Source organism: Orbicella franksi, chromosome 14 (assembly GCF_964199315.1).
Source record: "Orbicella franksi chromosome 14, jaOrbFran1.1, whole genome shotgun sequence".
Classification (NCBI taxonomy): Eukaryota; Metazoa; Cnidaria; class Anthozoa; order Scleractinia; family Merulinidae; genus Orbicella; species Orbicella franksi.
This window is the reverse complement of record NC_138158.1, coordinates 13,843,349-13,869,220: the sequence shown is the minus strand read 5'-3', so window position 1 is coordinate 13,869,220 and position 25,872 is coordinate 13,843,349. Positions and strand designations below refer to the sequence as shown.

At 40.6% G+C, this 25,872-nt stretch overlaps 2 protein-coding genes and 2 pseudogenes across 4 annotated transcripts in view; 1 reads left to right on the top strand and 3 right to left on the bottom strand.

Moving 5' to 3' along the window:
* Positions 1 to 11,264, bottom strand: part of LOC145467435 (uncharacterized) — a 267,594-nt pseudogene extending 256,330 nt beyond the window's left edge. The window contains exon 1 of the transcript XR_014042050.1: positions 11,230 to 11,264. The product of XR_014042050.1 is annotated as an uncharacterized LOC145467435 (transcript). The remainder of the gene's footprint in view (positions 1 to 11,229) is intronic.
* Positions 4,570 to 11,725, bottom strand: LOC145467486 (uncharacterized; annotated as a pseudogene). Its single transcript, XR_014042057.1, has 3 exons — positions 11,316 to 11,725; positions 9,931 to 10,302; positions 4,570 to 5,295 (listed from the first exon to the last, which is right to left on the bottom strand). The product of XR_014042057.1 is annotated as an uncharacterized LOC145467486 (transcript).
* A 7,293-nt stretch (positions 11,726 to 19,018) lies between these two features.
* On the top strand, positions 19,019 to 20,957 carry LOC145468510 (uncharacterized). The gene has a single exon (XM_081452250.1). It carries the CDS (start codon positions 19,432 to 19,434, stop codon positions 20,788 to 20,790), a length of 1,359 nt encoding a protein of 452 aa, XP_081308376.1. The 5' UTR covers positions 19,019 to 19,431; the 3' UTR covers positions 20,791 to 20,957.
* On the bottom strand, positions 20,952 to 23,045 carry LOC145468511 (uncharacterized). Its single transcript, XM_081452251.1, has one exon. It carries the CDS (start codon positions 21,834 to 21,836, stop codon positions 21,354 to 21,356), a length of 483 nt encoding a protein of 160 aa, XP_081308377.1. The 5' UTR covers positions 21,837 to 23,045; the 3' UTR covers positions 20,952 to 21,353.
* Between the last annotated feature and the right edge of the window lie 2,827 nt (positions 23,046 to 25,872).

Genomic DNA, 25,872 nt, shown 5'->3' with positions numbered 1-25,872 from the left:
TAGAGAGGCTATTGGAGCAAGTCGAATGGTCGGGCTCAATAATAAGGAAATCATCTAAGATATGCAAAATGCCCGGAATTCCTAATTTATGTCGGGCAATCCACTCTAAAGCTGAACTGAATGTTTCAAAAATCTTACAGGAGCTTGCACACCCCATAGGGAGGCATCGATCATTATAGAATTGATTCTCCCAAAACATTCCTAACAGATCATAATCGGTTGGTGAAACCGGGATTAAGCGAAAAGCGTTTTTCATGTCTGTTTTGGCTAACGCGCAGCCCCTGCCTGTGCGCCGTATTAATCTGACAGCATCGTCTATTGATGCGTAATGAACGCTAGACGTGATTTTAGGAATGTGAGACTTAACAGATTTACCAAATGGAAAAGACAGGTGATGAATTCAGCGATATTCTCCAGGCGTTTTCTTAGGAATCAGACCTAAAGGCGAGATGCGCAAAGACGGAAGAGGCCGTGTGTTAAATGGCCCTGCCAATAAAACATACCATTTTACACCAATTACATTGTTAAGACTTTACTTCAGTGGTTTTCTTTGAAGTTCTAAAATGGAATTTAACTAGAAATTACGTTACTAATTTTTTGCTAGTGAGAAAGAAAGGGAAACGAAATAGGGAAAATATATTAAGTTAGACTGACGCCTGATAGGTTTGAAGTTTGATGTATTGACCCAAAGCAGGATCCATGCATTTGCTTACGCCATGAGGAAAAATTCGAGACAATCGTATCAATAGCAAATTTCGAAATTGAAAGTCTTTTGAGAACATTTTTTTAGGCAAAGAAGCCAGTAAAGCTCTCGTTTAAAAGCCTGCAATAGACATTCAAAGGTAGCCATAAAAGCTCATGACCATTATCTACGCTTTCTGAAATCAAGGCTCGAGTTGGAGACAAAAAGCGGCGACATGGAAAAATGGGAACCTCTTGCAGAATATATACCTACTGATAGATAGCATCACTTCCTCTGAAGCGTTTGCAGCTCTCAACTTTGCCAACCATCTCGTACATACGCTGTCACCTACAAGCTTTTCACAGCAATCTGCTCTTTATCTTCGCTCTCACATACTAGTAATGCTATACGTAATCAACCTAACAATACACTTGAAACACTTGTTTCATTTTCTTCCCTTTTGTACCATCTTCATTGTTTTTTGTTTTTTTTTCTTTTTATTGTAATGTGTTAGATTTATTTTTGTGGATTAAAAGGTGCTGTAAACACTATTAGTGTGAACATTGTAAGTATAGTATTGTAAGAATAATAAGTTTCGTCTGGTACAATAGTTAATGTCAGCTCTGTAGGTAGTTATTCCCAAGTAGTATCTAGTACTGTAATCATTTATTCTGTGTTCTGTAAGGCAATAACATTAAAAATAAAAAATAAAAAATAAAAAAAATAAAAAAATAAAAAAAGTTCGAACAGCAGCGTGAAGGGATCGATCGCGTGATGTGCTCGAAACCCAATGGAAATACACTATTCAGATATAAACACATATTAAATGATGTCACGCTAGTCGTCACGCAACAAGAAAAAAATAAAAATAAAATAAAAAAATAAAAGCTCATGTAATTGCCGTGCGAAGGGCGCAGGTATCCAATTACAGGTATTCGATTACAAAAAGTTGTAATTAGATACCTGTAATTACCCAGGTAGTGAGGCCTGGGTTTAAATTTCGGCTCCATTTTTTTTTTTTTTTTTTCCACGTTCATTCAAAAATCGCCGTCTGGTTTCTAAGGCACATGCGTCACCTGTGCATGCGTGCAGCACATGGAATTTACAAAAGTTGTCGACGTGAAAAGTTAGCACGTATTCCATGATTTCGCGGGCGATGAAATCACATACAAACGAACATGCCGTTCGAGGTAGACCAACACTAAAGGAAGTTAAGCGTTTTCGGAACGGGTCGGTCTGCAAGCCCTATGAGAGATAAATTTCGAGCGAACATTTTGAGTGAATTTATCAAGAATCATGTTATACCAAAGGAGCTATCAACCGGGTCTATCAACTCTTCAACTTGATAAAAAGCATCTTAGAAACGTCATCGTATTTTTAGACGTGGTCGTGAACCAAGTAGAATCCCAGCACGAACTCAAGAACGTCTGAGCAACAAGAGCAGAAAGGTTTGAGAATTTGTTTACGAATGTATCTGTCCGATTACACCTAGGTAAAACGTTCTGAGAAACTTCGTTAAGTATAATAAAGTTAAAATCTCGAACTAAACGATATTCTCTCGTTATTTTCTTCTAACAGAGTTATGCGTCTTTACAAGAATGAAACCCATGTAGCGAATTATTGTACATTTAAGCTGAAAGAAACTAATGAATGTTGACCCCAGCAAAACAATTCTCTACTTGCACTGTCACGCAATCCTGATGCAATAAAAGAATTATTCGAACACCATTTAGTGGATAAAGTCAAGAAACTGTCATGTTATAGGAGATTAATAAAGATGACACTTAGCTAATTTTTAAGTCTGTGCGTTTTGCCAAACCTCAGATATTCGTCGAAATATTTTGCACAAATTTACAGAGCCCATACAGTATGGAGCCGCCTTGTTGGTGTACCTCCGTGGAAACCAACATTGCGGCCGGAAAACAGTGTAAACATCTGGAACTTACTTCGGCTATGTAGACGACTGATTATCTGTATTGAGCAAACAAGCATTTACATAAGCAATTTTCTCAATACTTTAACTTCTGAATGGGTTAAAAATCATGAGATAAGTATATGTTTTTCGCCAAACGCGTTCGTAGCTCAATGTCAGGCACCGCCATAACTCGATCTGAAATTCAAAATGTCTCGCTTGCTTGGGAAACGCAAAAACAACAGCAACAACGACAAATGCTAAGGAAAATAGACTGAAACGTTCATAGGCTGATATAAAGATCTTGACTCATTTCACTCCCTGAAGACCTGCAAACTAGTATTAAGCTATTAATCGATTCCAAGAAATGCAATCAAAGGCAGAATAGCTTGAGCACATCCATTCGATTGAATTTCGTACGACTTCAAATGCAGAACATTTATCTCAATTGCAATATAGCTTGTGCTTCTCAGTATAACAACTGTCGGCTGGGTACACGCAGCAAGCGTCTAGTTGAACATCTAGAGCAGTTTTCAATTGAGTGTCGTAAAACCAAAACTAAACCAATTACTTACCGATTAGAGCGTCATTAGACTACTCAGCCAATCTCAAACCATGGTAAAACCAAAACCAAAACCAAAGTAACTGCCTAATTACTTCGACACTCAATTGAAAACCGCTCTATGGGATGGCGCTAATTACATGACAACTAGGCGCGCGAAGAACCAATCGCGATCGAGAATGTTTTTATAGATACTATTAAACAGAATACTGTTTATCTTTTTGTGTTTCAATGAAAAAAGAAAGATTCCAGAATGGAGAAACAATCTATAGATTTGTTGTGGCGTGTTTTTAGAAGTAATAATAACTTTGTGAAAAGAGAGAACGTGTCCAGGCTGCTGCTAACAGTAGCAATGTTACCTGTTTTGTTTGATTGTTTGATTCTTTGTTTGCTATTTCTCTACAGTTCAAATTGTGCGTTTTTTATCGGTGGCAGGAAAATTACATGGAATGACAAAGAAAATAAAAAGTTAAAATTTGGTTTACGATCACCCTGTCTCTTTAAAAGACGACCAACACATTGGCCCCGGCAAAAGCTTAAAAGATCTAACAATTTCGTATCTAGAATCCGAGTTAAAACAAACACCTCGTTAATGTGACCAAGGCCGCCAGGACCATATTTTGGACTTCCAACCTTTGTTTTCTTTATATATTTACCCTTTTAATACTTCCACTCCAACATCAGATTAGGTGAATAGTAAAATGTAAATAGAAACTGAAAAAGATTGTTTTCAGTTACCATAAAATAGCCCAGTTCTGTTTAGTACATTTTCAACAGGAATAAACGCGTGAGTCACAATTTAGTGATATACACTGAACCAATCCCGTTGATATGATTGCGTTTTTTAGGGCTTCATTGTACTCGTCTTTATTGACGTAAATGCACTGTATATTCTCACGTTACGTGACCAGAGGAGGAAAAACTTCAAACACAAACATGTGAGCTGAACCGAAAATTACGACAAGGAGAGGTTACAAGGCAAGGAAGAAGTGTTCTCGCTTTTTAATCTAAAGCTGTTTATTGCCATAAACAACACCGCAAGTGTAGCGTCCCGTATGTTCATTGTGACTGTTTTATTATTATGGGATATATTGTAGCGAGCATGTGGTCTCGAGCTGTCAAACGATTAACACGTGTTGTTATGAACCGAGTTGTTTAGTGTATTGGGTCGAAGACACCACAGCAAGATTATATGATTCTTAAAAATATAGGTGAAAAACGATTCCATTTTCAAGCGCAGTATCTTCCTTTAAAGCTATTTCTATAGACTCAGTACAAGACGTTACGAAGTTTCACCGACAAGACGCTAGCAAATTTATAACGCCTTCCTAGCCGTGCTAATAAATGACTATAATAATACAGCACTTATAAAGTTACATGGTACATTGAGAACTGAACAAAAAACAACCGTGAGACATCAGTGCAATAAACCTGCAACCTGTAGAGTAACCAACATACCGAGCAAAATCAGTTTTGTGCGAACATGGATTTAACTGGCAAACGTATTCCTAAAGGAGTATCTTTATTTAGAATTAAATCTTGGCCTTAAATGCAAGCACTACGTTTCTCATTATTAATTAATTACAGTGCAAACTAGAAATGAAGCTTCGTGAATTTTCTATTTTAGAAAATGTTTACTGCAGACTCGTCACATTTACTTACTTCTAACTGTTTCTGTAGCTAAACAAGTTTCACTAATAGCACACAAGCACACAAATATGTCAGTTCTGGATTGCAACTAAAGCAGCAATGATCTCGATAATAAAAACTGATCAATTAGGACTGGGGCCTAGACAATTCTTCAATCATTATCCGGGACACCGATTCCCATCCAGTGTAAGCTTCACCCAAAGTATGGCCACTAGGACAAGATCCTACCCATAATTCCACTCTAACCGTGCCCTGTGGAATGTTTTCACAGTATCCCTCAAATGATCGATGATGAAGCAGATTGGAATTCCCAGCAGATGATGGCCAATGGTTGTACACAACAGCTTCGACTGTCATTGGCCCACTGCATTCGTTGCCATTAAACTTGAAGAACCACCGGTTACACTTTCCAGAACCAATGACTCTCATATTTCCCTGGAATGAGACTTTGATCGCTGTATCAGACTACAGCTTATTGAATGAACAGTCCTGTGTAAACAAAGTGAAAACATATTATGTTGATGCAGTCATGATATCATTTATACTCATGGCATGAAGTGAGACCACGCTTCAACCTTTATTTTAAAACAATTGTTTTCAAAGCTACAGAGCTTGTGGGGTCGTTTAACAAAGGATTTAATGTGCATATAAACTCGTAAAAATTTACAGGTCAGGCAACAATCAGTTGTGCTGGTTGAACAGGAAGTGTCTCTGTTCTATTTGCAATGCTTTTCCTTCATTTGCGGTGTCCTCAATCAACAGTGCGAGATCAATTGACATTTTTGACTCCTTATAAGTACCGGAATTATCAAACTCTCCGACCTAAGTTAAATTACATCCGAGACTTTTTTTCTTAACAGTGAGCTTCCTCTTGGTATCCCAACAATAATTATAAAAGATCTTCTCCTTGTAGGCTCGAATTCCAGCCGTTTAGGGAGTCCGCTTGTTAATCCTCCTCCCGGAGAACGGGGTGGATTGGGGCAAGAAACGCGCGCTCACAAAAAGGATGGAAATCGAGCCTAATCTATGGAAGACTCCTGGATACCATGCTACAACTAGGCTCTTGTAAGACACCGTCTTACAAACTGCAAGCCTGAATAATATGGAAGTGATATATCAAAGAATAATAGGAAAAGAGCCGCCAGTATTCCACTTATTATTAACTGGCTACAAGAAGTAATATCACTTTCGCCACCCTGTTAACAAACCAGCTGGTTAATATGATATCTTACTCATACCATTTCCACACTAAAAAAACTTCTTTTCAGATTTTAAAAGATTTGCAGCAATTGTACTCAAATTTTGAAAACTTAATTCTGATTCCAGAGGCCCCAGCAGGGCTCTTCGCCGGATACGGGATATATAGGTAACAGAATTAATGGGATACAGGATATTTAAATTCATGAGATATGGAGTATTTACAACAGAAACCCCGGATTATAACCCATCATGTATGTTATCTCGCGCGCGATTAGTCTAAGCGAGTCACGTGACTGAATGTCCCCCAGCTAAAACTGGGGAATATCCGAGTGACATCCCCCAATTTTCCAAGCTGCGCATGTGGCAAAAAAATATTTGAAGGACAATAAACACAATAGTCTCCATTTGGCGCGAAAACGTGCTCTGATATTTGGCCTTGGACATTATCTGCATGTTGGAAAACTGTTGGCTTTTTGGGAACAGATAATGTCCTCGAACAAATATCCGTGCATAATTTCACGCCTAATGGAGGCTATTGTTTATTTATTAAATTCTCAACCTCGGATAATGCAATTGTAGCTTTCTGATTGGTTCACTGGATCTCGGTTACCAGCCAGTATACCTGCGTTTGACGTTATATGGAAATGAATGCGGTAAATGTCGCTCGGCATAAACGTTTTCGCGGGAAGCCAAGTTTCGTCGCCAAAAAAATGGATGAGAAAAGCAGATTCGGTGAGCTATCTACAGAAGAAATACAGGAAATTATGGACAATGCCGTCCCAGTAACAACAAAAAAGCCACAAAGTTCGAGATCAGATTATTTAACGGTACGTATACGTTAAGTTTCCCTCAAAAGTTGCAAAATGAAAATATGACCGTCGAGATTTTACGCATTCATCAAGATTATGCAACAAAAACAATGTTTACCTTAACAGAATGGCTTACTAGTCCTGGTGGCATCAAATTTTCCAAACCGAGGTAAGAAATGTCAAAAGAACAACTGAATGTTTGTTTGAAATGTTTTTACACTTCTGCGAGGAAGAAAGATGGCACGTATTACAAAAGTTCATCCACGAAATCCATAAGAGCCGCCATTGACCGTTTCCTTCGCACGCCACCGCACAACAAACCGTTTTCCACTATCTCTGACCAGGCAAATAAATTATTTGAGCATTTGTTAAAGGCCTCAGGAAAACAGGCATAATTGCCGGCGTAGTCCATAAGAAACCAATTTACAATGAGCAGATGAGGAAACTGTTCGACTTAAGCGAGCTCGTATCGGTCGAGAGTAAAAATCCCGCACAGCTACAGAGGACGACCTAGTTCTATCTCGGTCTCTTTTTTGGCCACGGAGACCAGAGAATCAACGACAGTTAGGGCCAACAATTCTGTCCTTGCGAAAAACATCTCAAGGAGTTGAGTGTTTTGAGCTGAACCGAAGTAAGCCCGGTTCTTTACCAGCCACGAAAAACCATCAAGGTGGCCTCGGATATTCTGCAGACAGGAGCCATAATCGGGGACGGAAACCGTAAGCGCGCGCCATTTCTAGTATTAGGGTTGTCCCCATGATATGGGACAATAATTCTATTTTTAGAACAAATTGCGCCATAGCCTGCGGCACACGCGCGTACACGCTGCGAGCATTTTTGCGGATGTCGCGCGGAGGAAATGGCGTCCGAAATTCCCGAAAATTTTCATGTGTTTGGCCCACAACTCAACGCGTTCACGTCTGTTGGAATTTTGCTAAAGTATTTTCGTCGTAAGCTGCTCCAGTTTGAGTGAAGTAAGACAGTGTCGAATTTACGTATGTTCTGCTGTAAGCTTATATATATCGCTGACCAAGTTGTGTTCCGACGGATGCTTCTTTTACATGAGCTGTAAATTACTCCACTTTAAATTTCACATATGTTGAAGATTAACAGCTTTTCCATTACGCAGCAAAAAACTAGCTGGATATATTTAGATATAGCAGAGCTTCAGGGCTTCATAGTTTCCTAGCTCCTCTTGCCACACACTTGCGAGGAATTTGTCAGTCCATCGCGACCGAAAAGTAAAACAAAATAATTGCTAGTTTGAGTTTCGCTTGAATTTTAAGCAATGCTTGATGTTTCATCCAAGGCCCAATAACTTCACGTCCGTAGATACTGCTCAGTTTATTCGTGTAAAAATCTAGTAAATTCTCTGTTGTCATGAATGAGAGCGCCCGCCGATGCGTGTTTTCAGTACAGTCAGTAAACATGACAAATTGTGCTTCCGCCGCTCTTTCGTGTGAAAGCGTACATCGAACTCAAACAATAACTCTATAGTTTTTAAATATGTTTAAGATTGATAAATGTTTGAGAACATATTAAAAGCTAAGCTGGAAATATGTGAATAAAGCAGAAATAATCAGCAAAGTTACGATGACGCTTTCTTTAATCAACTTGGAATAACGATTTCGAGTTTGTTGATCGAGCTATCAAAACTCCTTGTCTATTTTCATTTTCGCAGTGTAAAACTTCACTATGCTTATGTTGAAGAAACACACATGATGTTAGCGGCCTTTTTTGCGTTCGTGAAATTTGTTCCAGCATCTCAGCACAAAAGATAACGAAAGAAATCTTTGTTAAGATTTGTTGACAATTCAAACACCGACTCGGACTTGAAAGTGCACGAGCTGCACTATGCAAATGAGCTAATTGTACGTGTCAGACTTTCCTTTCAAAAACTTTTGCAAACTCACCAAACAAGCAGAAACAATAAGAAACCGTCAAAACAGGTTTTGGTTATGATGAACCATTGTCTGAGAAACTCACAAATTAACTCGATACCAGAGTGTAGAGTTTTCTTGCTATATTCTTAAGTCAGAACAAACGCAAAAACATACGCGTAAGCTTACAACTAGCGTGAGCATATCTTAGTATTCATTCCCAGCGCGAGATTGAAGTCTTGTTTTCGACCCTGAAAAACCCACCTTTTCCGTTAGCTCAGAGCATAAAACTACATATAAGCGCCCTGGTTCGTATTCCCTGCCTTATTCCCTGCCATCGCTGTGAAAAATACGCAAAAGAATCTCTCAACTCTCACCATTTGATCACACAACGTGACAACATCCACGCGAGAGCCCCCGACACGTGCGTGAATCCGCGCGGATATATGACGTCAGGATGGCGCAATTTGTTCTAAAAATAGAAAAATTGTCCCATATCATAGGTGCACGCGAATCCCGAGACTTACGGTCTCCGTCCCCGATTATGGCTCCTGCTTATACTCTGTAAGGTGGTACAATCGTTGCGCACCTATTGCGGACCCTCATCCGGCGTGCTTGGTCATGTGTTAGAAAGCTTGCTCTTGGTTGAATTTTTGAGTCGCCAAATTTGAACACCAAATAGCTGAACTAAAGAAGTAGACGTAGGTGTTTTATTATCATGCCGTATTGTTTACCTGTTTAGAACGAAACAGTCGGTAAGGGTTTTGTGCGTGTTATTTTTGGCTTATTGGCTCTATTTTTCACTGATTCTCATGTTTTTGGTTTATTATTGTAGAAAACCTGGGCTTCGACCTATCTTTGGACTGGAATTGTGTATCTAGTATGATGGTATGAAGTTTCTGAGTTTTCGACGATTCTTCCTTACGTAGTATGTGGACGTAACAGAGATTCTTATGTCACATTTGTCTTGCTAAGTAATGATAAAAGAATAAATGAGAATGGATGCTCAGTACTCCAATACGCAAGTCACCATTCCACTTCTCATTATCTTAAAAATGTAATATCAGTTTCGTCAGCATGATATGAATCCAGCTGACAAAATACTTCGGTTAATAACAGCATGATTCTCTCTGACATAAATCCTTCTCGGATTCTGAATCTGAAGTTTAACTTATATCAGATGATAATACTAATTTTGCTCATAACCATTGACAATCGGAACATTTCTCTCTTACCTTGATCTTACCGCTATCTCGATCATCATTCAGATTTTTCCACACACATTGTTTCCAGTTAGTTTGTGGCACTGCACTAGAAGGACTTGTCACGCTTTCTCCTTTCTCTCCCTTATCGCCTTTTATTCCTTGATCGCCCACAGTTCCCCGCGCTCCTTTTATTCCCATCATTCCTGGCGGTCCGCTCTTCCCACGAGGGCCTTCATTTCCTTTCGCTCCCTTTTGTCCCAGCATTCCTTGCAATCCCTTGTCACCAGTCTGTCCGTTAACTCCATCTCTTCCCTGCGGTCCTTGTGGCCCCGGAATGCCAGGCATTCCCGGCATACCATTGGATCCTGGAATACCCGGAAATCCATGGGTAGATATGGATTTCTAAGAGCAAAGCAACAAATACATTCATTGGACTAAGAAACGCAGTGTGAAACTTAAACAACATGAGAACAAAATGTTTCTTATGCTGATAGATATAGTGGCATAAAAAAAAAAACAATCTGCATTTTTGTCTCTTACTGCCTCAGCGATATCATTGACTCGTTCTAACAGTGATGTTAATGTCAGTGGGTCTGTCATTAGACTTCTGACCTTGCGGGACTGCTTCGACAAGAAAAAATCCTGTCAATTTTAAGACAATAGTCACGTTCTTGATCGGCTATTTCTTAATCGGTCAAATATGTTCCTCTAATTCTTACATAACAAATGTTTGCTCATTTGTGAAGCAGATTCTTACTGGGAGTGGCACAGACGTTTCTTTGAAGAATTATCTAGGAGTTATTTCTAACAAAAAAGCAAAACATGCACAATTTTAAACTTAAACAACACGAGAACAAAATGTTTCTTATATATGTCCATATATATTTTTGGATGAAAAACAATCTGCATCTTCGTCTCTTACTGCCTCAGCGGTATCAGTCACTTGTTATTTCAGTGTCAGCGTGTCTGTCATATGAATTGTGGCTTTGTAGGTCTGCTTTAACGAGAAAAAATCCCCTCAATTTAGACTCAATAGTCACGTTCTTGATATCTACATCAGACATATAGAATGTCAGCCTGCACCTCTCTTAATTAGGTCAAATATGTTCCTCTAATTCTGATAACAATGTTTGTTTGTTTGCGAAGCCGACTCTTGGTGAGAGCAACACCGAGATCATCAAAATTCCTTGAGAGAATTTACAATGACTTAGGTAGCAAACATTCTTACATCGCTTTGCCTAACTTATCTGAGAGTTCAGCCTCGATTTGGGACTAGAAATGTAAGCCTTTTCTCCTCAATCCGAAACTGAGCTGATAGAAATGAAAAACACTGTAAATTATACAAAATGTCTTTACATCTCATGTTCAACAGGTTCATTTTCTTTAAAAGAGGCAATTGATATTCAACTTTGTACCTCACATAAGTCCTTGGTATCGCCAGTATTTTGTTGTTGAGGGCTGGTAGTGGTTTCCAGTGAGTCCCCTGTTCCACAAAACACCAACAAAACAGTAAAATACACAAACTGCGCCATGTGTAAAGAGTCAAAATGATCAGCACTTTATAACAATAGAAGTTCACGTCTGTGTGCTATAAACTCGTTTCGCAACTAGTTCCGTGATGGTATGTGCTCAGCCTTAAAGGCGTGTCTTCTAATGTCATGGAATATAAGTTAATGCAAGTCAGTGTAGATAAGACGCGATTTCTCGAAACAGAGGTTATAACCCGGTAAGGAGATTTTAATCAAGGTAAGCCATAAAGAGACTTTTAATAACATAACCACCAGCAGGCTTAGTCTTGAGCTAACATTAGCTGTCAACACACATGCAAAGTTACCTCCTGTCTCCTTCCTTCGGAGGGACTTTGATTACTCCTTAATTCAAGAGTTACAGTAAAAGAAGAGTAGTGTAGATTTTACCGTTTGTTCTACATAACGAGGTTGCATTTTACAATTATTTTAAGCGGGAAATGGATTTTTATTTGAGCATGAATGGAGTTCTTATTTTAAATAAAAGGTGTGTAAAATAATATTGAGAATCGGGAATTTTTATCCGTTAACAAACTGTCTTTAATGAAGGAGTATTACTATTCAGCGGAACATTTTTAACCAATTTCTTAAATTTCTAACCCGGTTGATATGATCACTTTTTCTATTTTCTGCGACAGGGTCAGAAGGAAGACTCGCAGAGAATTGCAGAACATCCAAAGCGTCAAACAGCGAGTATATTAAGTAATGGTCATAAGAGCTAATTTAAAAAAGATTTTTGGGATACAATGTCAGTTCAAAGAAACCAGGTGAGATTGAATTGTCCACTATGGATAAAATTTCTCCTCAGTTAGAAATCAACGATTAAAACGGGGAACGGGGAATCGGATAATTGAAGAACGGGGAACGGGGAACGGGGAACGGGGAACGGGAAACGGGAAACGGAGAACGGGGAACGGGAAACGGGAAACGGGAAACGGGAAACGGGAAACGGGAAACGGGAAACGGGAAACGAGGAACGAGGGACGAGGAACGGGGAACGGGGAACGGGGAACGGAGAACGGAGAACGGGAAACGGAGAACGGGAAACGGAGAACGGGAAACGGGGAACGGCGAACGGGGAACGGAGAACGGGGAACGGGGAACGGGGAACGGCGAACGGCGAACGGGGAACGGGGAACGGGGAACGGGAAACGGGGAACGGGAAACGGGAAACGGGGAATCTTTAAAATGGGAAATCTTTAAAAGCGGGAATCTTTAAAATGGGGAATCTTTAAAAGCGGGAATCTTTAAAACGAGGAACGGGGAACGGGGAACGGGGAATCTTTAAAAGCGGGAATCTTTCAAATGGGGAATTTTTAAAAGCGGGAATCTTTAAAACCGGGAATCTTTAAAACCGGGAATCTTTAAAAGCGGGAATCTTTAAAAGCGGGTGATTTCTTGTCAACCACTGTTTCGACTTTCCGTCCTTGTTCCTGGTTTTTGTGATAAAAACGGCTCCAAACGACCCTTCCCCTATCACATCTTGTTCGCCGAGATCATTCCACTTAAACTGTGGAAGACCTTCAAAGCGACCGATTCTTTCTTCCTTAAAGTGAATGCAATGGACACTTTGAAATTGTCTTCGCATGACTGCGTGGCGTAGAAAGAGGTATCATTAAGCACGCAATGACGGATTATACGCGAAATTCGCCGTCACATCGTTCGGGCATCGAGCATCGAATTACTTTATTGCTGGTTTTCAGTGTCACGCCATTCAAAATAAATCAAAATCAAAATCAAAACAGTTCAAATGATAAAGCCCAGAATCTTGAAGAGAAAAAAGGTAAATATGCAAAGACTTTCGCCAAGATTCAGGTCACAGCAATGTTTCTTACGCAAGATATGCGGAGAATTTTTTTATCCAAATTTATAGAGATTTTGATGGAGACGCCATGCTGGCGCCCATCCGAATGGCGGCTGGAAACCAACAGAAACATCTGTCACTGAGTTTTGCCACAAAAGCGTGAATTTATCTCTTCAGGAACTCAAAAACATTTTAAAAATAATACTTTTTCTAATACATGAACTGTTCAGATAGCCAAATTCTCCGAAATAAGTCACTCTTTTAACCAACATGACAGCTTTCTTGCCAGTCATGTAAATGCCGCGTCACGCAAAAGCTTAGAAATTCAAGCGTAGTCTATTACAAAACCAAGAACCCACTTGGAGCAAAAATTTGTATGACTAATAGTTTTCAGCTGCTCTTACACATCATGAAAGTAAAATCTCAGGATGATTAATAGTTTTATAGTTTGAATTTTAGCGACGTCATGTGAAAACCAGATTTAGGGGACTGTTGATTTATCGATTAAACAACCAAAAACGTGTTTACCCTGCCATATATTTGTCGTTAAGTCGTAAGTCCCTCCATTAGCACATGATAAGGCTACGACAAATATCCATCGCTACGAAACAAAAGGTCACAGTCCGGAGTTAAGATAAATCCAGGCGGTTCGATTCTTTGGTCGGTCTAGCGGATCTCAAAGAGTGAGAATCGAGATTTGAACCGCTCCACTATCCCGCTAAACCGATGTGCTTTAATAGCGTGCAATAAAATTACAATGAATAAATTCCACAACTGTCTCTGTACCTATTGAGTTGATAGATGTGACAGAATAAATAGCTTCCGGTGGGAAACTGAGAGATTCTCGTTCACTTTTCAGTAAAGATTAACGCTATTAAATATTCCCCACTTTAAAGATTCCCCGTTTTAAAGATTCGCGCTTTTAAAGATTCCCGCTTTTAAAGATTCCCCATTTTAAAGATTCCCGCATTTAAAGATTCCCCATTTTAAAGATTCTCGCTTTTAAAGATTCCCGCTTTTAAAGATTCGCGCTTTTAAAGATTCCCGCTTTTAAAGATTCCCCATTTTAAAGATTCCCGCATTTAAAGATTCCCCCATTTTAAAGATTCTCGCTTTTAAAGATTCCCGCTTTTAAAGATTCCCCATTTTAAAGATTCCCGCTTTTAAAAATTCCCCGTTTTAAAGATTCCCGCTTTTAAAGATTCCTCGTTTTAAAGATTCCCGCTTTTAAAGATTCCCCACTTTAAAGATTCCCGCTTTTAAAGATTCCCCATTTTAAAGATTCCCGCTTTTAAAGATTGCCCGTTTTAAAGATTCCCGCTTTCAAAGATTCCCTATTTAAAAGATTTCCGCTTTTAAAGATTCCCCATTTTAAAGATTCCCGCATTTAAAGATTCCCCATTTTAAAGATTCCCGCTTTTAAAAATTCCCCGTTTTAAAGATTCCCGCTTTTAAAGATTCCCAATTTTAAAGATTCCCGCTTTTAAAGATTCCCCATTTTAAAGATTCCCGCTTTTAAAGATTCCCCGTTTTAAAGATTGCCCGTTTTAAAGATTCCCGCTTTCAAAGATTCCCTATTTTAAAGATTTCCGCTTTTAAAGATTCCCCGTTTTAAAGATTCCCGCTTTTAAATATTCCCCGTTTTAAAGATTCCCCATTTTAAAGATTCCCGCTTTCAAAGATTCCTCATTTTAAAGATTTCCCGTTCCCCGTTCCCCGTTCCCCGTTCCTCGTTCCCCGTTCCCCGTTCCCCGTTCCCCGTTCTCCGTTCTCCGTTCCCCGTTCCCCGTTCCCCGTTCCCCATTCTCATTCTCCGATTCCCCGTTCTCCATTCCCATTCCCCGATTACCCGTTTTCCGATTACCCGTTCCCCGATTACCCGTTCCTCGTTTTAAAGATAGCCGATTTCTCACAATAGTTTTCGAACAGTATTACCACGTCTTGTGTTTTAAACTGCATTTCAAAGATAAGGTACAAAACTGAGAAATGCACTAATTAGCTTTGTGGTGTTTTCAGCAGCGATAAGAACTTTGTTGAAAGATAACTAGCAGCGGAACGCTTTGATATTACCGTAACGACTTAATTCACTATGGATGGTCTCAACCCTAATGTCAATGTTTGTTTCTTAACATGCATCAGAAAAATATTCCAGCATTGAAATATAAAGAACCGATTCTTTGTTCATAAATGTAATGAACACATCGATACCTTAATCAAATTAGTAAATGCACCGCTGGCGTAGAGTAAAAGCATTGCCAGATGTTCTATTTTAGGGCTGTTATGTCTGAAAAAACAACAAATTGGAAAAATACCAAGACACATACGTTGAGACTAAAATAGAACGAGAAGGTTACAGGTGACAGCTATTGTTGAACACACGGACATGCTATCCAACGACACGTCCCGTTTACCTTAAATGAAGGACTTCCCTGTGTATAAAGGATTTAATGTTAAACTTTGTGGAAGCTTTAATCAGCGAAGCAGTCGTTTGCTTTCTTGGAACGAAAGAGGCCCGTGGAATCTGAGAATGAGAGGCCCTGCCAACAAGAATGGGTAAAAGAACGGAACAAAAAGTACGAGATGAGGCGGAAAAGAGTGCTTTTATCCCCTTACCCACTCCCCATAACTTTTTTTTTCCTCGCCTCGTGTCCCAGTTGTTCACAACTTCTCGTGACCTCGAAAAGTAAACCACTGCTACGAAGGTTATACGATTTTAGAGAATCACGTAATGAGGATCAATAGATATATCACTTTGTCTCAGTGTCATGGTATTTAGCACTGCTGTGCTAATTGAACACTATACCTGAAGAAACAAGAGATTATCAAGGCATCATTTCATAGCAGAGATGTTTTCTGCACTCTTAGCCGTCTTTTTGTTCGGCCGGGCTTTCGTTTCATGTTCGTTTGGCTGTTCATTATTTGGCTGTTTGTTCGGTTTTAGGGAGTTTAATTAAGCAAACTTTAACGGCAACGGCAACGAGTACCATGGCTGTGTATGCGTACGTTATAATTCTTTGTTCATTTCTTTGCCGTTGTTTACAAAAGGTCACAAAACAACAGCGTGAAATAGCCACATTCTGCATATTCGAGAGAAAGTGAACTATACGACGGCCAATTTTTAAAATTCGTTTTTCGAATTTTGATGCTGTCTTACATATTTTGTTTGAGATATTTCTGACAGTATAGACAAACTGAATATTTTGTCTCCACTCCACAATAAATAACAACACAGCATCGCTGAACCAAATAAGTTTATTTTGGGAGGGCCTGGCGAGAACCAACCCGAACACTATATACCACAAACAATTTACAATTAACATGACAAATCCTTGAAAAGCAACCAAGGATAAAGCTTTCTCCACACGTACAAGTCATTTGCTAGAGCCAGTAGGGCTGGTGGGCCACAACACTTTAATTAATACACAAAATATATGGCCTACTTCTCCGAATAAGCAATCAGTCTTGGTACCAGTTAGGCTGGGGGACATCAGCTCCGAAAATTAATACACAAAATATATGGCCTACTTCTCCGAATAAGCAATCAGTCTTGGTACCAGTTAGGCTGTATATCGGTATTTGGTTCAGCGATGCTGTGTTGTTATTTGTTGTGGAGTGGAGACAAAATATTCAGTTTGTCTATACTGTCAGAAATATCTCAAACAAAATATGTAAGACAGCATCATCATCATTTGACTATAAGATTAACAGGCTGTCTTGGCCTACATCCCCAAATAAGCTCTCATTACAAGCTTTGTGCCAGTTAGGCTGCCAGTTAGGCTGGGGAAGATCAACTCGGACATTGCGTTAAACTATAATAAAAACAGGCCATCTTGGCCTACATCCCCTTATAAGCTCTCAAGCTTTCTGCCGGTTAAAAACGATTGAAGCGATACTGGATGTATAAATATCGGAAAGTGTCAAAAATGTTCATGAAAACACAGACGTTTCGGGTATATGACCCTTCCTCAGTGTAAAAAACCGTTAAAAAACCGTTAAAATACGCAGTAGATTTGTAACTACGTTAGATGGACGCGCGCACGTAGAAAAATTGCGCGTGCATTGTTTAAATGTAGCTGAAGTTTATGTTTAGTCCATGCGGCTGCACTGTTCCTAGCCGAAAAATCAGCCTCATCTCCTGTTGTTTTCGCTGGATGTTGGTGCCACTACACAAACGCATACCACGCACCTGGACATCTGTGATACTGTGGCCCGTAGAGTTGAAATGTTGGGCCACAGGAAATCCAGGAGTGTTCTTGCGTATGCTTCGCAAATGCTCACCAAGTCGACTTCTGAGACTTCGACCGGTTTCACCGATGTAGAGATGGGAGCATCTGCGGCAGGATATGCAATACACGAGATTTTCCGACATACATGTAAAATGTTGTCGGATGGTAAAGGTGCATTTAGGACCTGGTATCACGGTGAGGGGATTGATGTACTCACAGGTGTTGCAACGAGAGCGTTGACATGCACATGACCCAGGCTGCTCAGTCGAGGAGTTGTTGGTGGAGCGTACCAGCATGTTTCGCAGGTTGAGGTCGCGTTTGTATGCCACAAAAGGTGCTCGTGGAAAGATGTCACGCGTTTGCAGATCCGTTGATAGAATGCGAAAGTTCTGAATTAGATACCGTTTGATTTGGGTGTTAAAGGGGTGGTATGTGAGGACCACAGGCACACTATCAACTGTTCTTTCACCACGTTCGGACCCGCTCAGAGCGTCTGGACGACGGATGGTTGTTACCCTACGCAGATCATGCTCGAGGGAAGTACACGGATAACCACGCTGTGTAAAAAATGTAGTCATGTCCCGAGATTTAACCAGGAAGTCATCGTCGTCGGAGCAAAGTCGACGCAGGCGGAGGAACTGGCTGTAAGGGATAGCACGTTTGCAGTGGTCAGGATGAAAAGATGAGAAATGGAGGTAGTTGTGAGTATCTGTTTCCTTGTAGAAGACAGAGGTTTGAATCTTATCATCAGAAATGCGTAGGTTGATGTCCAGGAAGGGTAGTTCCGTGTCAGTAGTACTGGATGTGAATTGAAGTACTGGGTGGAAGTTAGAAACCAAGTCAATGAAGGCTTCAAGTTCCTCTCTCCGGCATGACGCTGCTCCAACAATGTCATCGATGTACCCTTTGTGAAGCTGAGGTATGAATCCGGTGTACTGCTCGCGAATTTGTTGTTCTACATGTCCAACGAACAAGCAGGCATAGTTTGGCCCCATTTTGCTCCCCATTGCAACTCCACCAAGTTGACGATATTATTCGTTGTTGAAAGAGAATGAGTTTATCGGCTGCCAAACAGTTGGCTTACTACACCTTTAAGAAGACTAAAGTCCAAAGCCACATTGTCTTCATTGGCCGTTGTTTGCGTGGACGATTGATTCCGAAGGGTTTCAGAATCAAGTTTCACCCTACTAGTGCCGACCGTCGCAATAAGCGTTTAAGCATGATTACCAACTCGTGCTCTCGACGTTTGATGCAAACCACGATCCAGAGCTTGAAGGTTAGTCAAAGAAACATTTCCATCGAATTAACGCGTTTTTCTAATCATTTACGCGACACATGCACAACGGCCCATTACCAAATGACTAGACAATTAATTTCTGAAATGAACTCTATTTATATTCTGAAATGAAGTTGCTCAAAGACAGGAAACTTCATTCTCTCCGAAATGAGTTTTCATCCGCCCAACATTCCACATAACAAACGCAAATGTGCAGGACAAAAACATTTTTGTGTGACCTCAGACGACGCACGGACGTGGTAATAAAGCCAGCGGATAAAGGAGGAGCTGTTGTTGTTTGGTCACGCCCTCTTTACATTCAAGAGGCTCAAAAACAACTGTCTGACCAAAGATTCTACGAAAAACTTACCGCCGATCCGCTTCAAGAGTACCAACACAAAGTAAAGACCACGGTTAATGAAATGATTTCTACGTGTGCACTACCACCCTCAGCTAAGAACCTCGTCGTCACCACATCGCGCACATCTCGATTTTATCTTCTACCGAAGATCCATAAACCCAACAACCCCGGACGGCCGATAGTGTCTGCTTGCAGTTGTCCTACGGAGAACATTTCCGCCTATCTTGATGAAGTTTTGGCTCCATTTGTGAAAAGTCTCCCAACCTAACCATGCACTCCACATTTTCGATTCGTTCAGATTCGACACCGCTTCACCAGATCATCACTTTCTGTTTACTATGGACGTCAAATCACTGTACACGGTTATTCCTAACAACTCTGGACTGCAAGCGCTGGCCTACTTCCTTGACAAGCGCGATGTCAAAGAACCTTCAACGTCCACCCTCACAAGACTAGCCGAGCTGGTGCGAACCTTAAGCTCATTCTCTTTCAACAACGAATACTATCGTCGACTTGGTGGAGTTGCAATGGGGAGCAAAATGGGGCCAAACTATGCCTGCTTGTTCGTTGGACATGTAGAACAACAAATTCGCGAGCAGTACACGGGATTCATACCTCAGCCTCACAAAAGGTACATCGATGACATTGTTGGAGCAGCGTCATGCCGGAGAGAGGAACTCGAAGCCTTCATTGACTTCGTTTCTAACTTCCACCCAACACTTCAACTCACATCCAGTACTACTGACACGGAACTACCCTTCCTGGACATCAACCTACGCATTTCTGATGATAAGATTCAAACCTCTGTCTTCTACAAGGAAACAGATACTCACAACTACCTTCATTTCTCTTCTTTTCATCCTGACCACTACAAGCGTGCTATCCCTTACAAGCAGTTCCTCCGCCTGCGTCGACTTTGCTCCGACGACGATGACTTCCTGGTTAAATCTCGGGACATGACTACATTTTTTACACAGCGTGGTTATCCGTGTACTTCCCTCGAGCATGATCTGCGTAGGGTAACAACCATCCGTCGTCCAGACGCTCTGAGCGGGTCCGAACGTGGTGAAAGAACAGTTGATAGTGTGCCTGTGGTCCTCACATACCACCCCTTAAACACCCAAATCAAACGGTATCTAATTCAGAACTTTCGCATTCTATCAACGGATCTGCAAACGCGTGACATCTTCCCACGAGCACCTTTTGTGGCATACAAACGCGACCTCAACCTGCGAAACATGCTGGTACGCTCCACCAACAACTCCTCGACTGAGCAGCCTGGGTCATGTGCATGTCAACGCTCTCGTTGCAACACCTGTGAGTACATCAATCCCCTCACCGTGATACCAGGTCCTAAATGCACCTTTACCATCCGACAACATTTTACATGTATGTCGGAAAATCTCGTGTATTGCATATCCTGCCGCAGATGCTCCCATCTCTACATCGGTGAAACCGGTCGAAGTCTCAGAAGTCGACTTGGTGAGCATTTGCGAAGCATACGCAAGAACACTCCTGGATTTCCTGTGGCCCAACATTTCAACTCTACGGGCCACAGTATCACAGATGTCCAGGTGCGTGGTATGCGTTTGTGTAGTGGCACCAACATCCAGCGAAAACAACAGGAGATGAGGCTGATTTTTCGGCTAGGAACAGTGCAGCCGCATGGACTAAACATAAACTTCAGCTACATTTAAACAATGCACGCGCAATTTTTCTACGTGCGCGCGCCCATCTAACGTAGTTACAAATCTACTGCGTATTTTAACGATTTTTTAACACTGAAGAAGGGTCATATACCCGAAACGTCTGTGTTTTCATGAACATTTTTGACACTTTCCGATATTTATACATCCAGTATCGCTTCAATCAGCAAAACATTGTTGATCTTTAAACGAGCTTAAAACTAGCGGGAAAACATAGCAAGAAGTCGGGTCAGAACTGGAATCAGGCTGATTATCGCTCAAAGCTTCCAAAATAAAATCATTACGATCAAAACAAGACAGGACTACACCGATAAATCCTGCTCATCTAGTCACTTTGAAGTTGGAGAGCCGGACTGCTTTGTCATCGCAGGGCAGCAGGCACGCCAATGCCCGGCCTTTCCACAAGCGAACCATGTGCCAATGTTAGGACGACGAAGCAGGAAACCAGAATTGGCAGTAGCTGGCTGGAAGGACCGAGTTTGGGATTGGAAACTTGAAAACAAAACCAACCCGCGGAGCGGAGAATATCTTTTGGTCGCAGCCGTTGATGAAGACTACTTCTTCTTTCGAGAAGACATAACTGCACGGGCACACCTCTCAGCACTGTAGATGCGTTTTTCGTCCTCCGAATCATCTGCTAGATCGTGATGTTTGTATTCTTCGACCGTACTCCAACCGTATTGGTACTTGTCAGCAAGAAGAATGTGTTTTTGCCGTTCCACGAACAATTTCTCACCTTCTTCGAGGTCGGACTTCACTTTCTCAAGGTTGGACTTCTCGGCGGCGGACTTGGCGCTGTCGAAGGTCTCCGCAAGTTTAAGATTGAACTTGTACTGGTCTTCATTGGCTTTTCTTTTAAACTTGTGTGGTTCTTGAAATTTCAGTTTCTTGATCTCTTTCATTTGCTGTTCTGTCGAAGTTTCGTTAGCACGCTTAATCTGACCTGCAGTGTCCTTGAGCAGCTCCTTAAAGGAGGCCATTAACTGATCGTTGTTGGCTTTAATTAGGTCGGACACTTCGTCCTTTGTAACCAACATTACCCACGGCAAAGGGAAAAATTAAACGAAACGAAAGAACGCGGTTGGTTCTGAAGCCTAGATGACAACCACGTGTTATACCCGGTCTTATATACCCCTACATCCCTACCCATGATGTCCCGGCCTGGAACCCAGGCCCTTGTTGTATCTCGTGCCGACAAAATAGTTATTTCAGCCTTATTCGCTAGCTCACTCGTCCGAAATAACATGAATCTAAATTCTCGCAAGATTCGTAGCTTGAATATTAAGTCGTTTTTCAATCGATGTTGCCTTTGGCGTTGTTGCCGTTGCTGCTTAAGGCGGGGGTACACATGAATTTAAGTGAAATTTTAGGAAGTTTAAAGAGGGATTAAAAGGAAAAAAAGGGTTTTGGAACACCACCAGACAGTTGATTGCCCCCAAAAGGGCACCCCGGGTTGGTGGGCAACTGTTTTGTGTACGTCTACCAATTTCTAACTTCACATTCTAATTTTAAAAGTACATCAAATCTTCAAAATTTTCTATTTCCATAAATTTTACTAATCCTTTGAAAAAAACTGTTTATCCCCAAATATACCCAAAAATCACCAAAAAATTTACAAAACAGCCCAAAACGTAGCTATGTGAAATGAGCAGAGAGATTTTTCACTGCTTGAAACGTGAACGAGATATTTGCATTCAAACCATAATACCCAGCAAAAATACAGTCTTCATGTTAACCTCCGCCTTAACTTAAAAGTAGTTGAACTGCTTTTGCTACTTGGGCAGCGAGCGCCTTCCTGCACTTTCGACCATCTGTTTGTCCGGTTGCCAAGCTTGTGTTTGGGTGTTTGTTTGCTTTGCACTCGTCTGTCTACTCATTTCTCTGCCGCTCGTTCAGTTGTTATTGTTTGTGCAGAGGACATCCGTCTCTTATTAAGAAGCTGTCTCTGTAAGAACCGACCACTGATTTTAATTCGAAAATTCGATTTTTCTCATAAGCTGGGATTTCAAAGCCCTTACCTAGTCAATCCCTAAAATGAGTTTTATTTCATTAAAAATTCCAATTGAAGTTTTCTAGGATTGATTGAAGTTCGGTCCGCTCGACACAAGTTTCATGCCCGCCGAAACTGGAAAAATAGCACATAATGCCGGCACTCTAAAAAAAATAATATTCGCTCAAAAGTCCCCATTCTTTTTTTCAACTATAGATATATCATAGCAGTTTGTTTAGCCGTGGCATTTATCAATCCTTCCGTTTACTTGTCATAAATGTATGTGTGCCGAGATTTGTCCAAAAGAGTGCTTCTACAAACCTTTCAAGAGGACTGTACATGATTAAACCGGCTTCGAGGAAAACAATGGTCAGTAATACAAAGAACATCGAAGTATGTGACGGTCACGCTCGACACAGATGAGGAACGTATAACTCTACTTTATATACAAACCTACAGTTGGAAGGAAAAGCTGGCAGTTTTAATGCTACCTAGGTTTCAAGGATCCCTACAAAGAACCAAAACTTTAATTTTGGAGCCAGGTAAGAGATTACGGGAATTTATCGGAGCACTTTACGAAGGCGAGTGTCCTAGTTACTCACTGGAATATTTTCAAAATTTCCTGAACTTTAAGCGGTCGTTAGTTTTGAAAACCTAGTGGGCAGACAAATTTTATTATTGTTTTAAATTAAGGGACATTTATACTTTCTATTCATGTAGTTCAGCAGTTTCAAACAGGTGCCACATTTTTAAAATGTGCCTTCAAAGTAGAGCTATTTTCGCGTTTGGTTCAAAACTCGATTTAACGGGTAGAAAATCTTCTTTTAACCGTTGAAGGAACAACATTGAATTATAATTGTAACATGGCTAAACAAACTGCTATGATATATCTATAGTTGAAAAAAAGAATTGGGACTTTTGAGCGAATATTATTTTTTTTAGAGCGCCGGCAATATGTGCTATTTTTCCAGTTTCGGCGGGCATGAAACATGTGTCGAGTGGACCGAACTTCAATCAATCCTAGAAAACTTCAATTGGAATTTTTAATGAAATAAAACTCATTTTAGGGATTGACTAGGTAAGGGCTTTGAAATCCCAGCTTATGAGAAAAATCGAATTTTCGAAGTAAAATCAGTGGGCGGTTCTTACAGAGACAGCCTCTTAAGACTCCTATCAAAGTTTCGAAATGTATTAAAACATACCGAGAGCCGAAGCTCCTTTGCTTGTAATCAAAATATCAAAGAAGACATCCCCACAGCGTTGGAGGTTTTTCTTCGCTTTGAAACGAAACGAAACGAAGGTAAAAATAACAGATCCTCCACGAAAACATCCACGCAACGCGCGAGTAATAATATCTGTGGAAGAATTGGGTACAATGTCTAAAAAGATTACCTTAGTCAGAGGACCTATACGGGGGATTCACTCTCTTACCTTGACAATTTCTTGTGAAGAAACAAATATTGTAAATTGAACTGAGCCTTGTTTCATATCCCACCTGGAAGGAGGCTGACCAATGCAGTTGGCTACTAACAGGATGTGGAGAAGATGAATTCACACATATCCATCTAGTGGCAGGGAGGGAAACCCGAGACCGCCGGATATCAAATCCAGCTCCCTAACAAATAGGCCTAGCCGCCTCCACAATTAGAATTTTAAAGAACATAGGCGCATGCGCATTGGCCGTATTTAGCTAGGAAAACGAATAATGCGTCCTAGACGTATAATGCGCTTGGTAAATTCGGAAATAGGACGCATTAAACGTCAGAGGAATTCAACAATGTCATGCGTCTGGAAGACTCATGAAACGGACACGTTATACTTCTCAGACGAATAATACGAGACGCATAAAACAAACCAACTTGACTGAATTGGAAATCTACCCCACTCCCCATAACTTTTTTTTCTTGTTTGCCTCGCGCCCCAATTATTCAAAGGCTGCTCGTGCTGTCGAAAAATAAACCACTGCTATACGATTTTCAAGAAACAGGTGATACATGCGATTAAATTGTAGGTTTTCAAAAATGGTAGGCGTGTTGGCCGTATTTACCTAAGAAAAGACTGGGAATAAAGCGTTTTAGACGAACAATGCGTTTAGTTAATAAGGAAATAGGCCGCATTAAACGTCTGGGCCGGGTTTTTCAAAGCCCGATTAAGCTAACCCAGGATTACCGAGAATTTTTATTTCAGTTTTGTAACTTTTTGGCAAGGTGTTCTGTTAATATTGTTTGGCCTTCAGTTTTGAGCTGTAGTAGTCTCAAACTACACCAAACGTTAGAGGTGAAAAACATTTTTAAGCAAGAAAAAATAATACTTTAGTTAACGTTTAATCCTGTGTCCGGGATCGTTATCAGATTTGATAACCATGTGACGTCACAACATGGCGGCCATTTCAAAAACCGGGAATTTTCGTATTCACTTCGCTTTGCTCGTTATTTGTTCGATTATACTCGGGTAATTTACCCATAATTCTATTCGATAATTACCAGAAAAGAAGGAGCCTCACGTGTTTTGAAGATGGCGGTTGAAGACCAGCGTAAACGATGTAAAATACTACTCGTAAAGTGAAACAGCGCTTGCCATTTTGCATCCAAACCAGGTATGTTTTTCATTTTGTCATTAGATTTAAGTTACTTGGAGATTTTTGCGAAAATCACAAAAAATATGTCGTTAATCTTCACGCCATATTCTTGGGATTTAACGTGTTTGTAGTGTTGTGCACGATCTGTGAACAAAGTGCGCGGGGGTATTTTGATTTGCGATGTGTTGTTCGTAACGGCGGCCATATTTACAGCTGTAATTGATGTGTTGCTAGGTATTGAGATGGCGGATGCTGGTACCCATAGAATCAAAATAGCAACTAAGTAATGTAAGTAACTTACATAAATCATCTAAGCCCCTTCAGAGAAAATTATAGCTCTTAGTGAGTCGCTCGATTCATGGTACGGCAGTCCAGGTGGTCGGGAAACCACTTGCGAATCTAACATTAGTTGTTTATTTTCTTTTGAAGGGTTACCATGAGTTCAAAATCAAGGGGCCAGAAGGAACTCCTTTTCATGTCCTTCCTGAAAATTGGAAACAAAGAC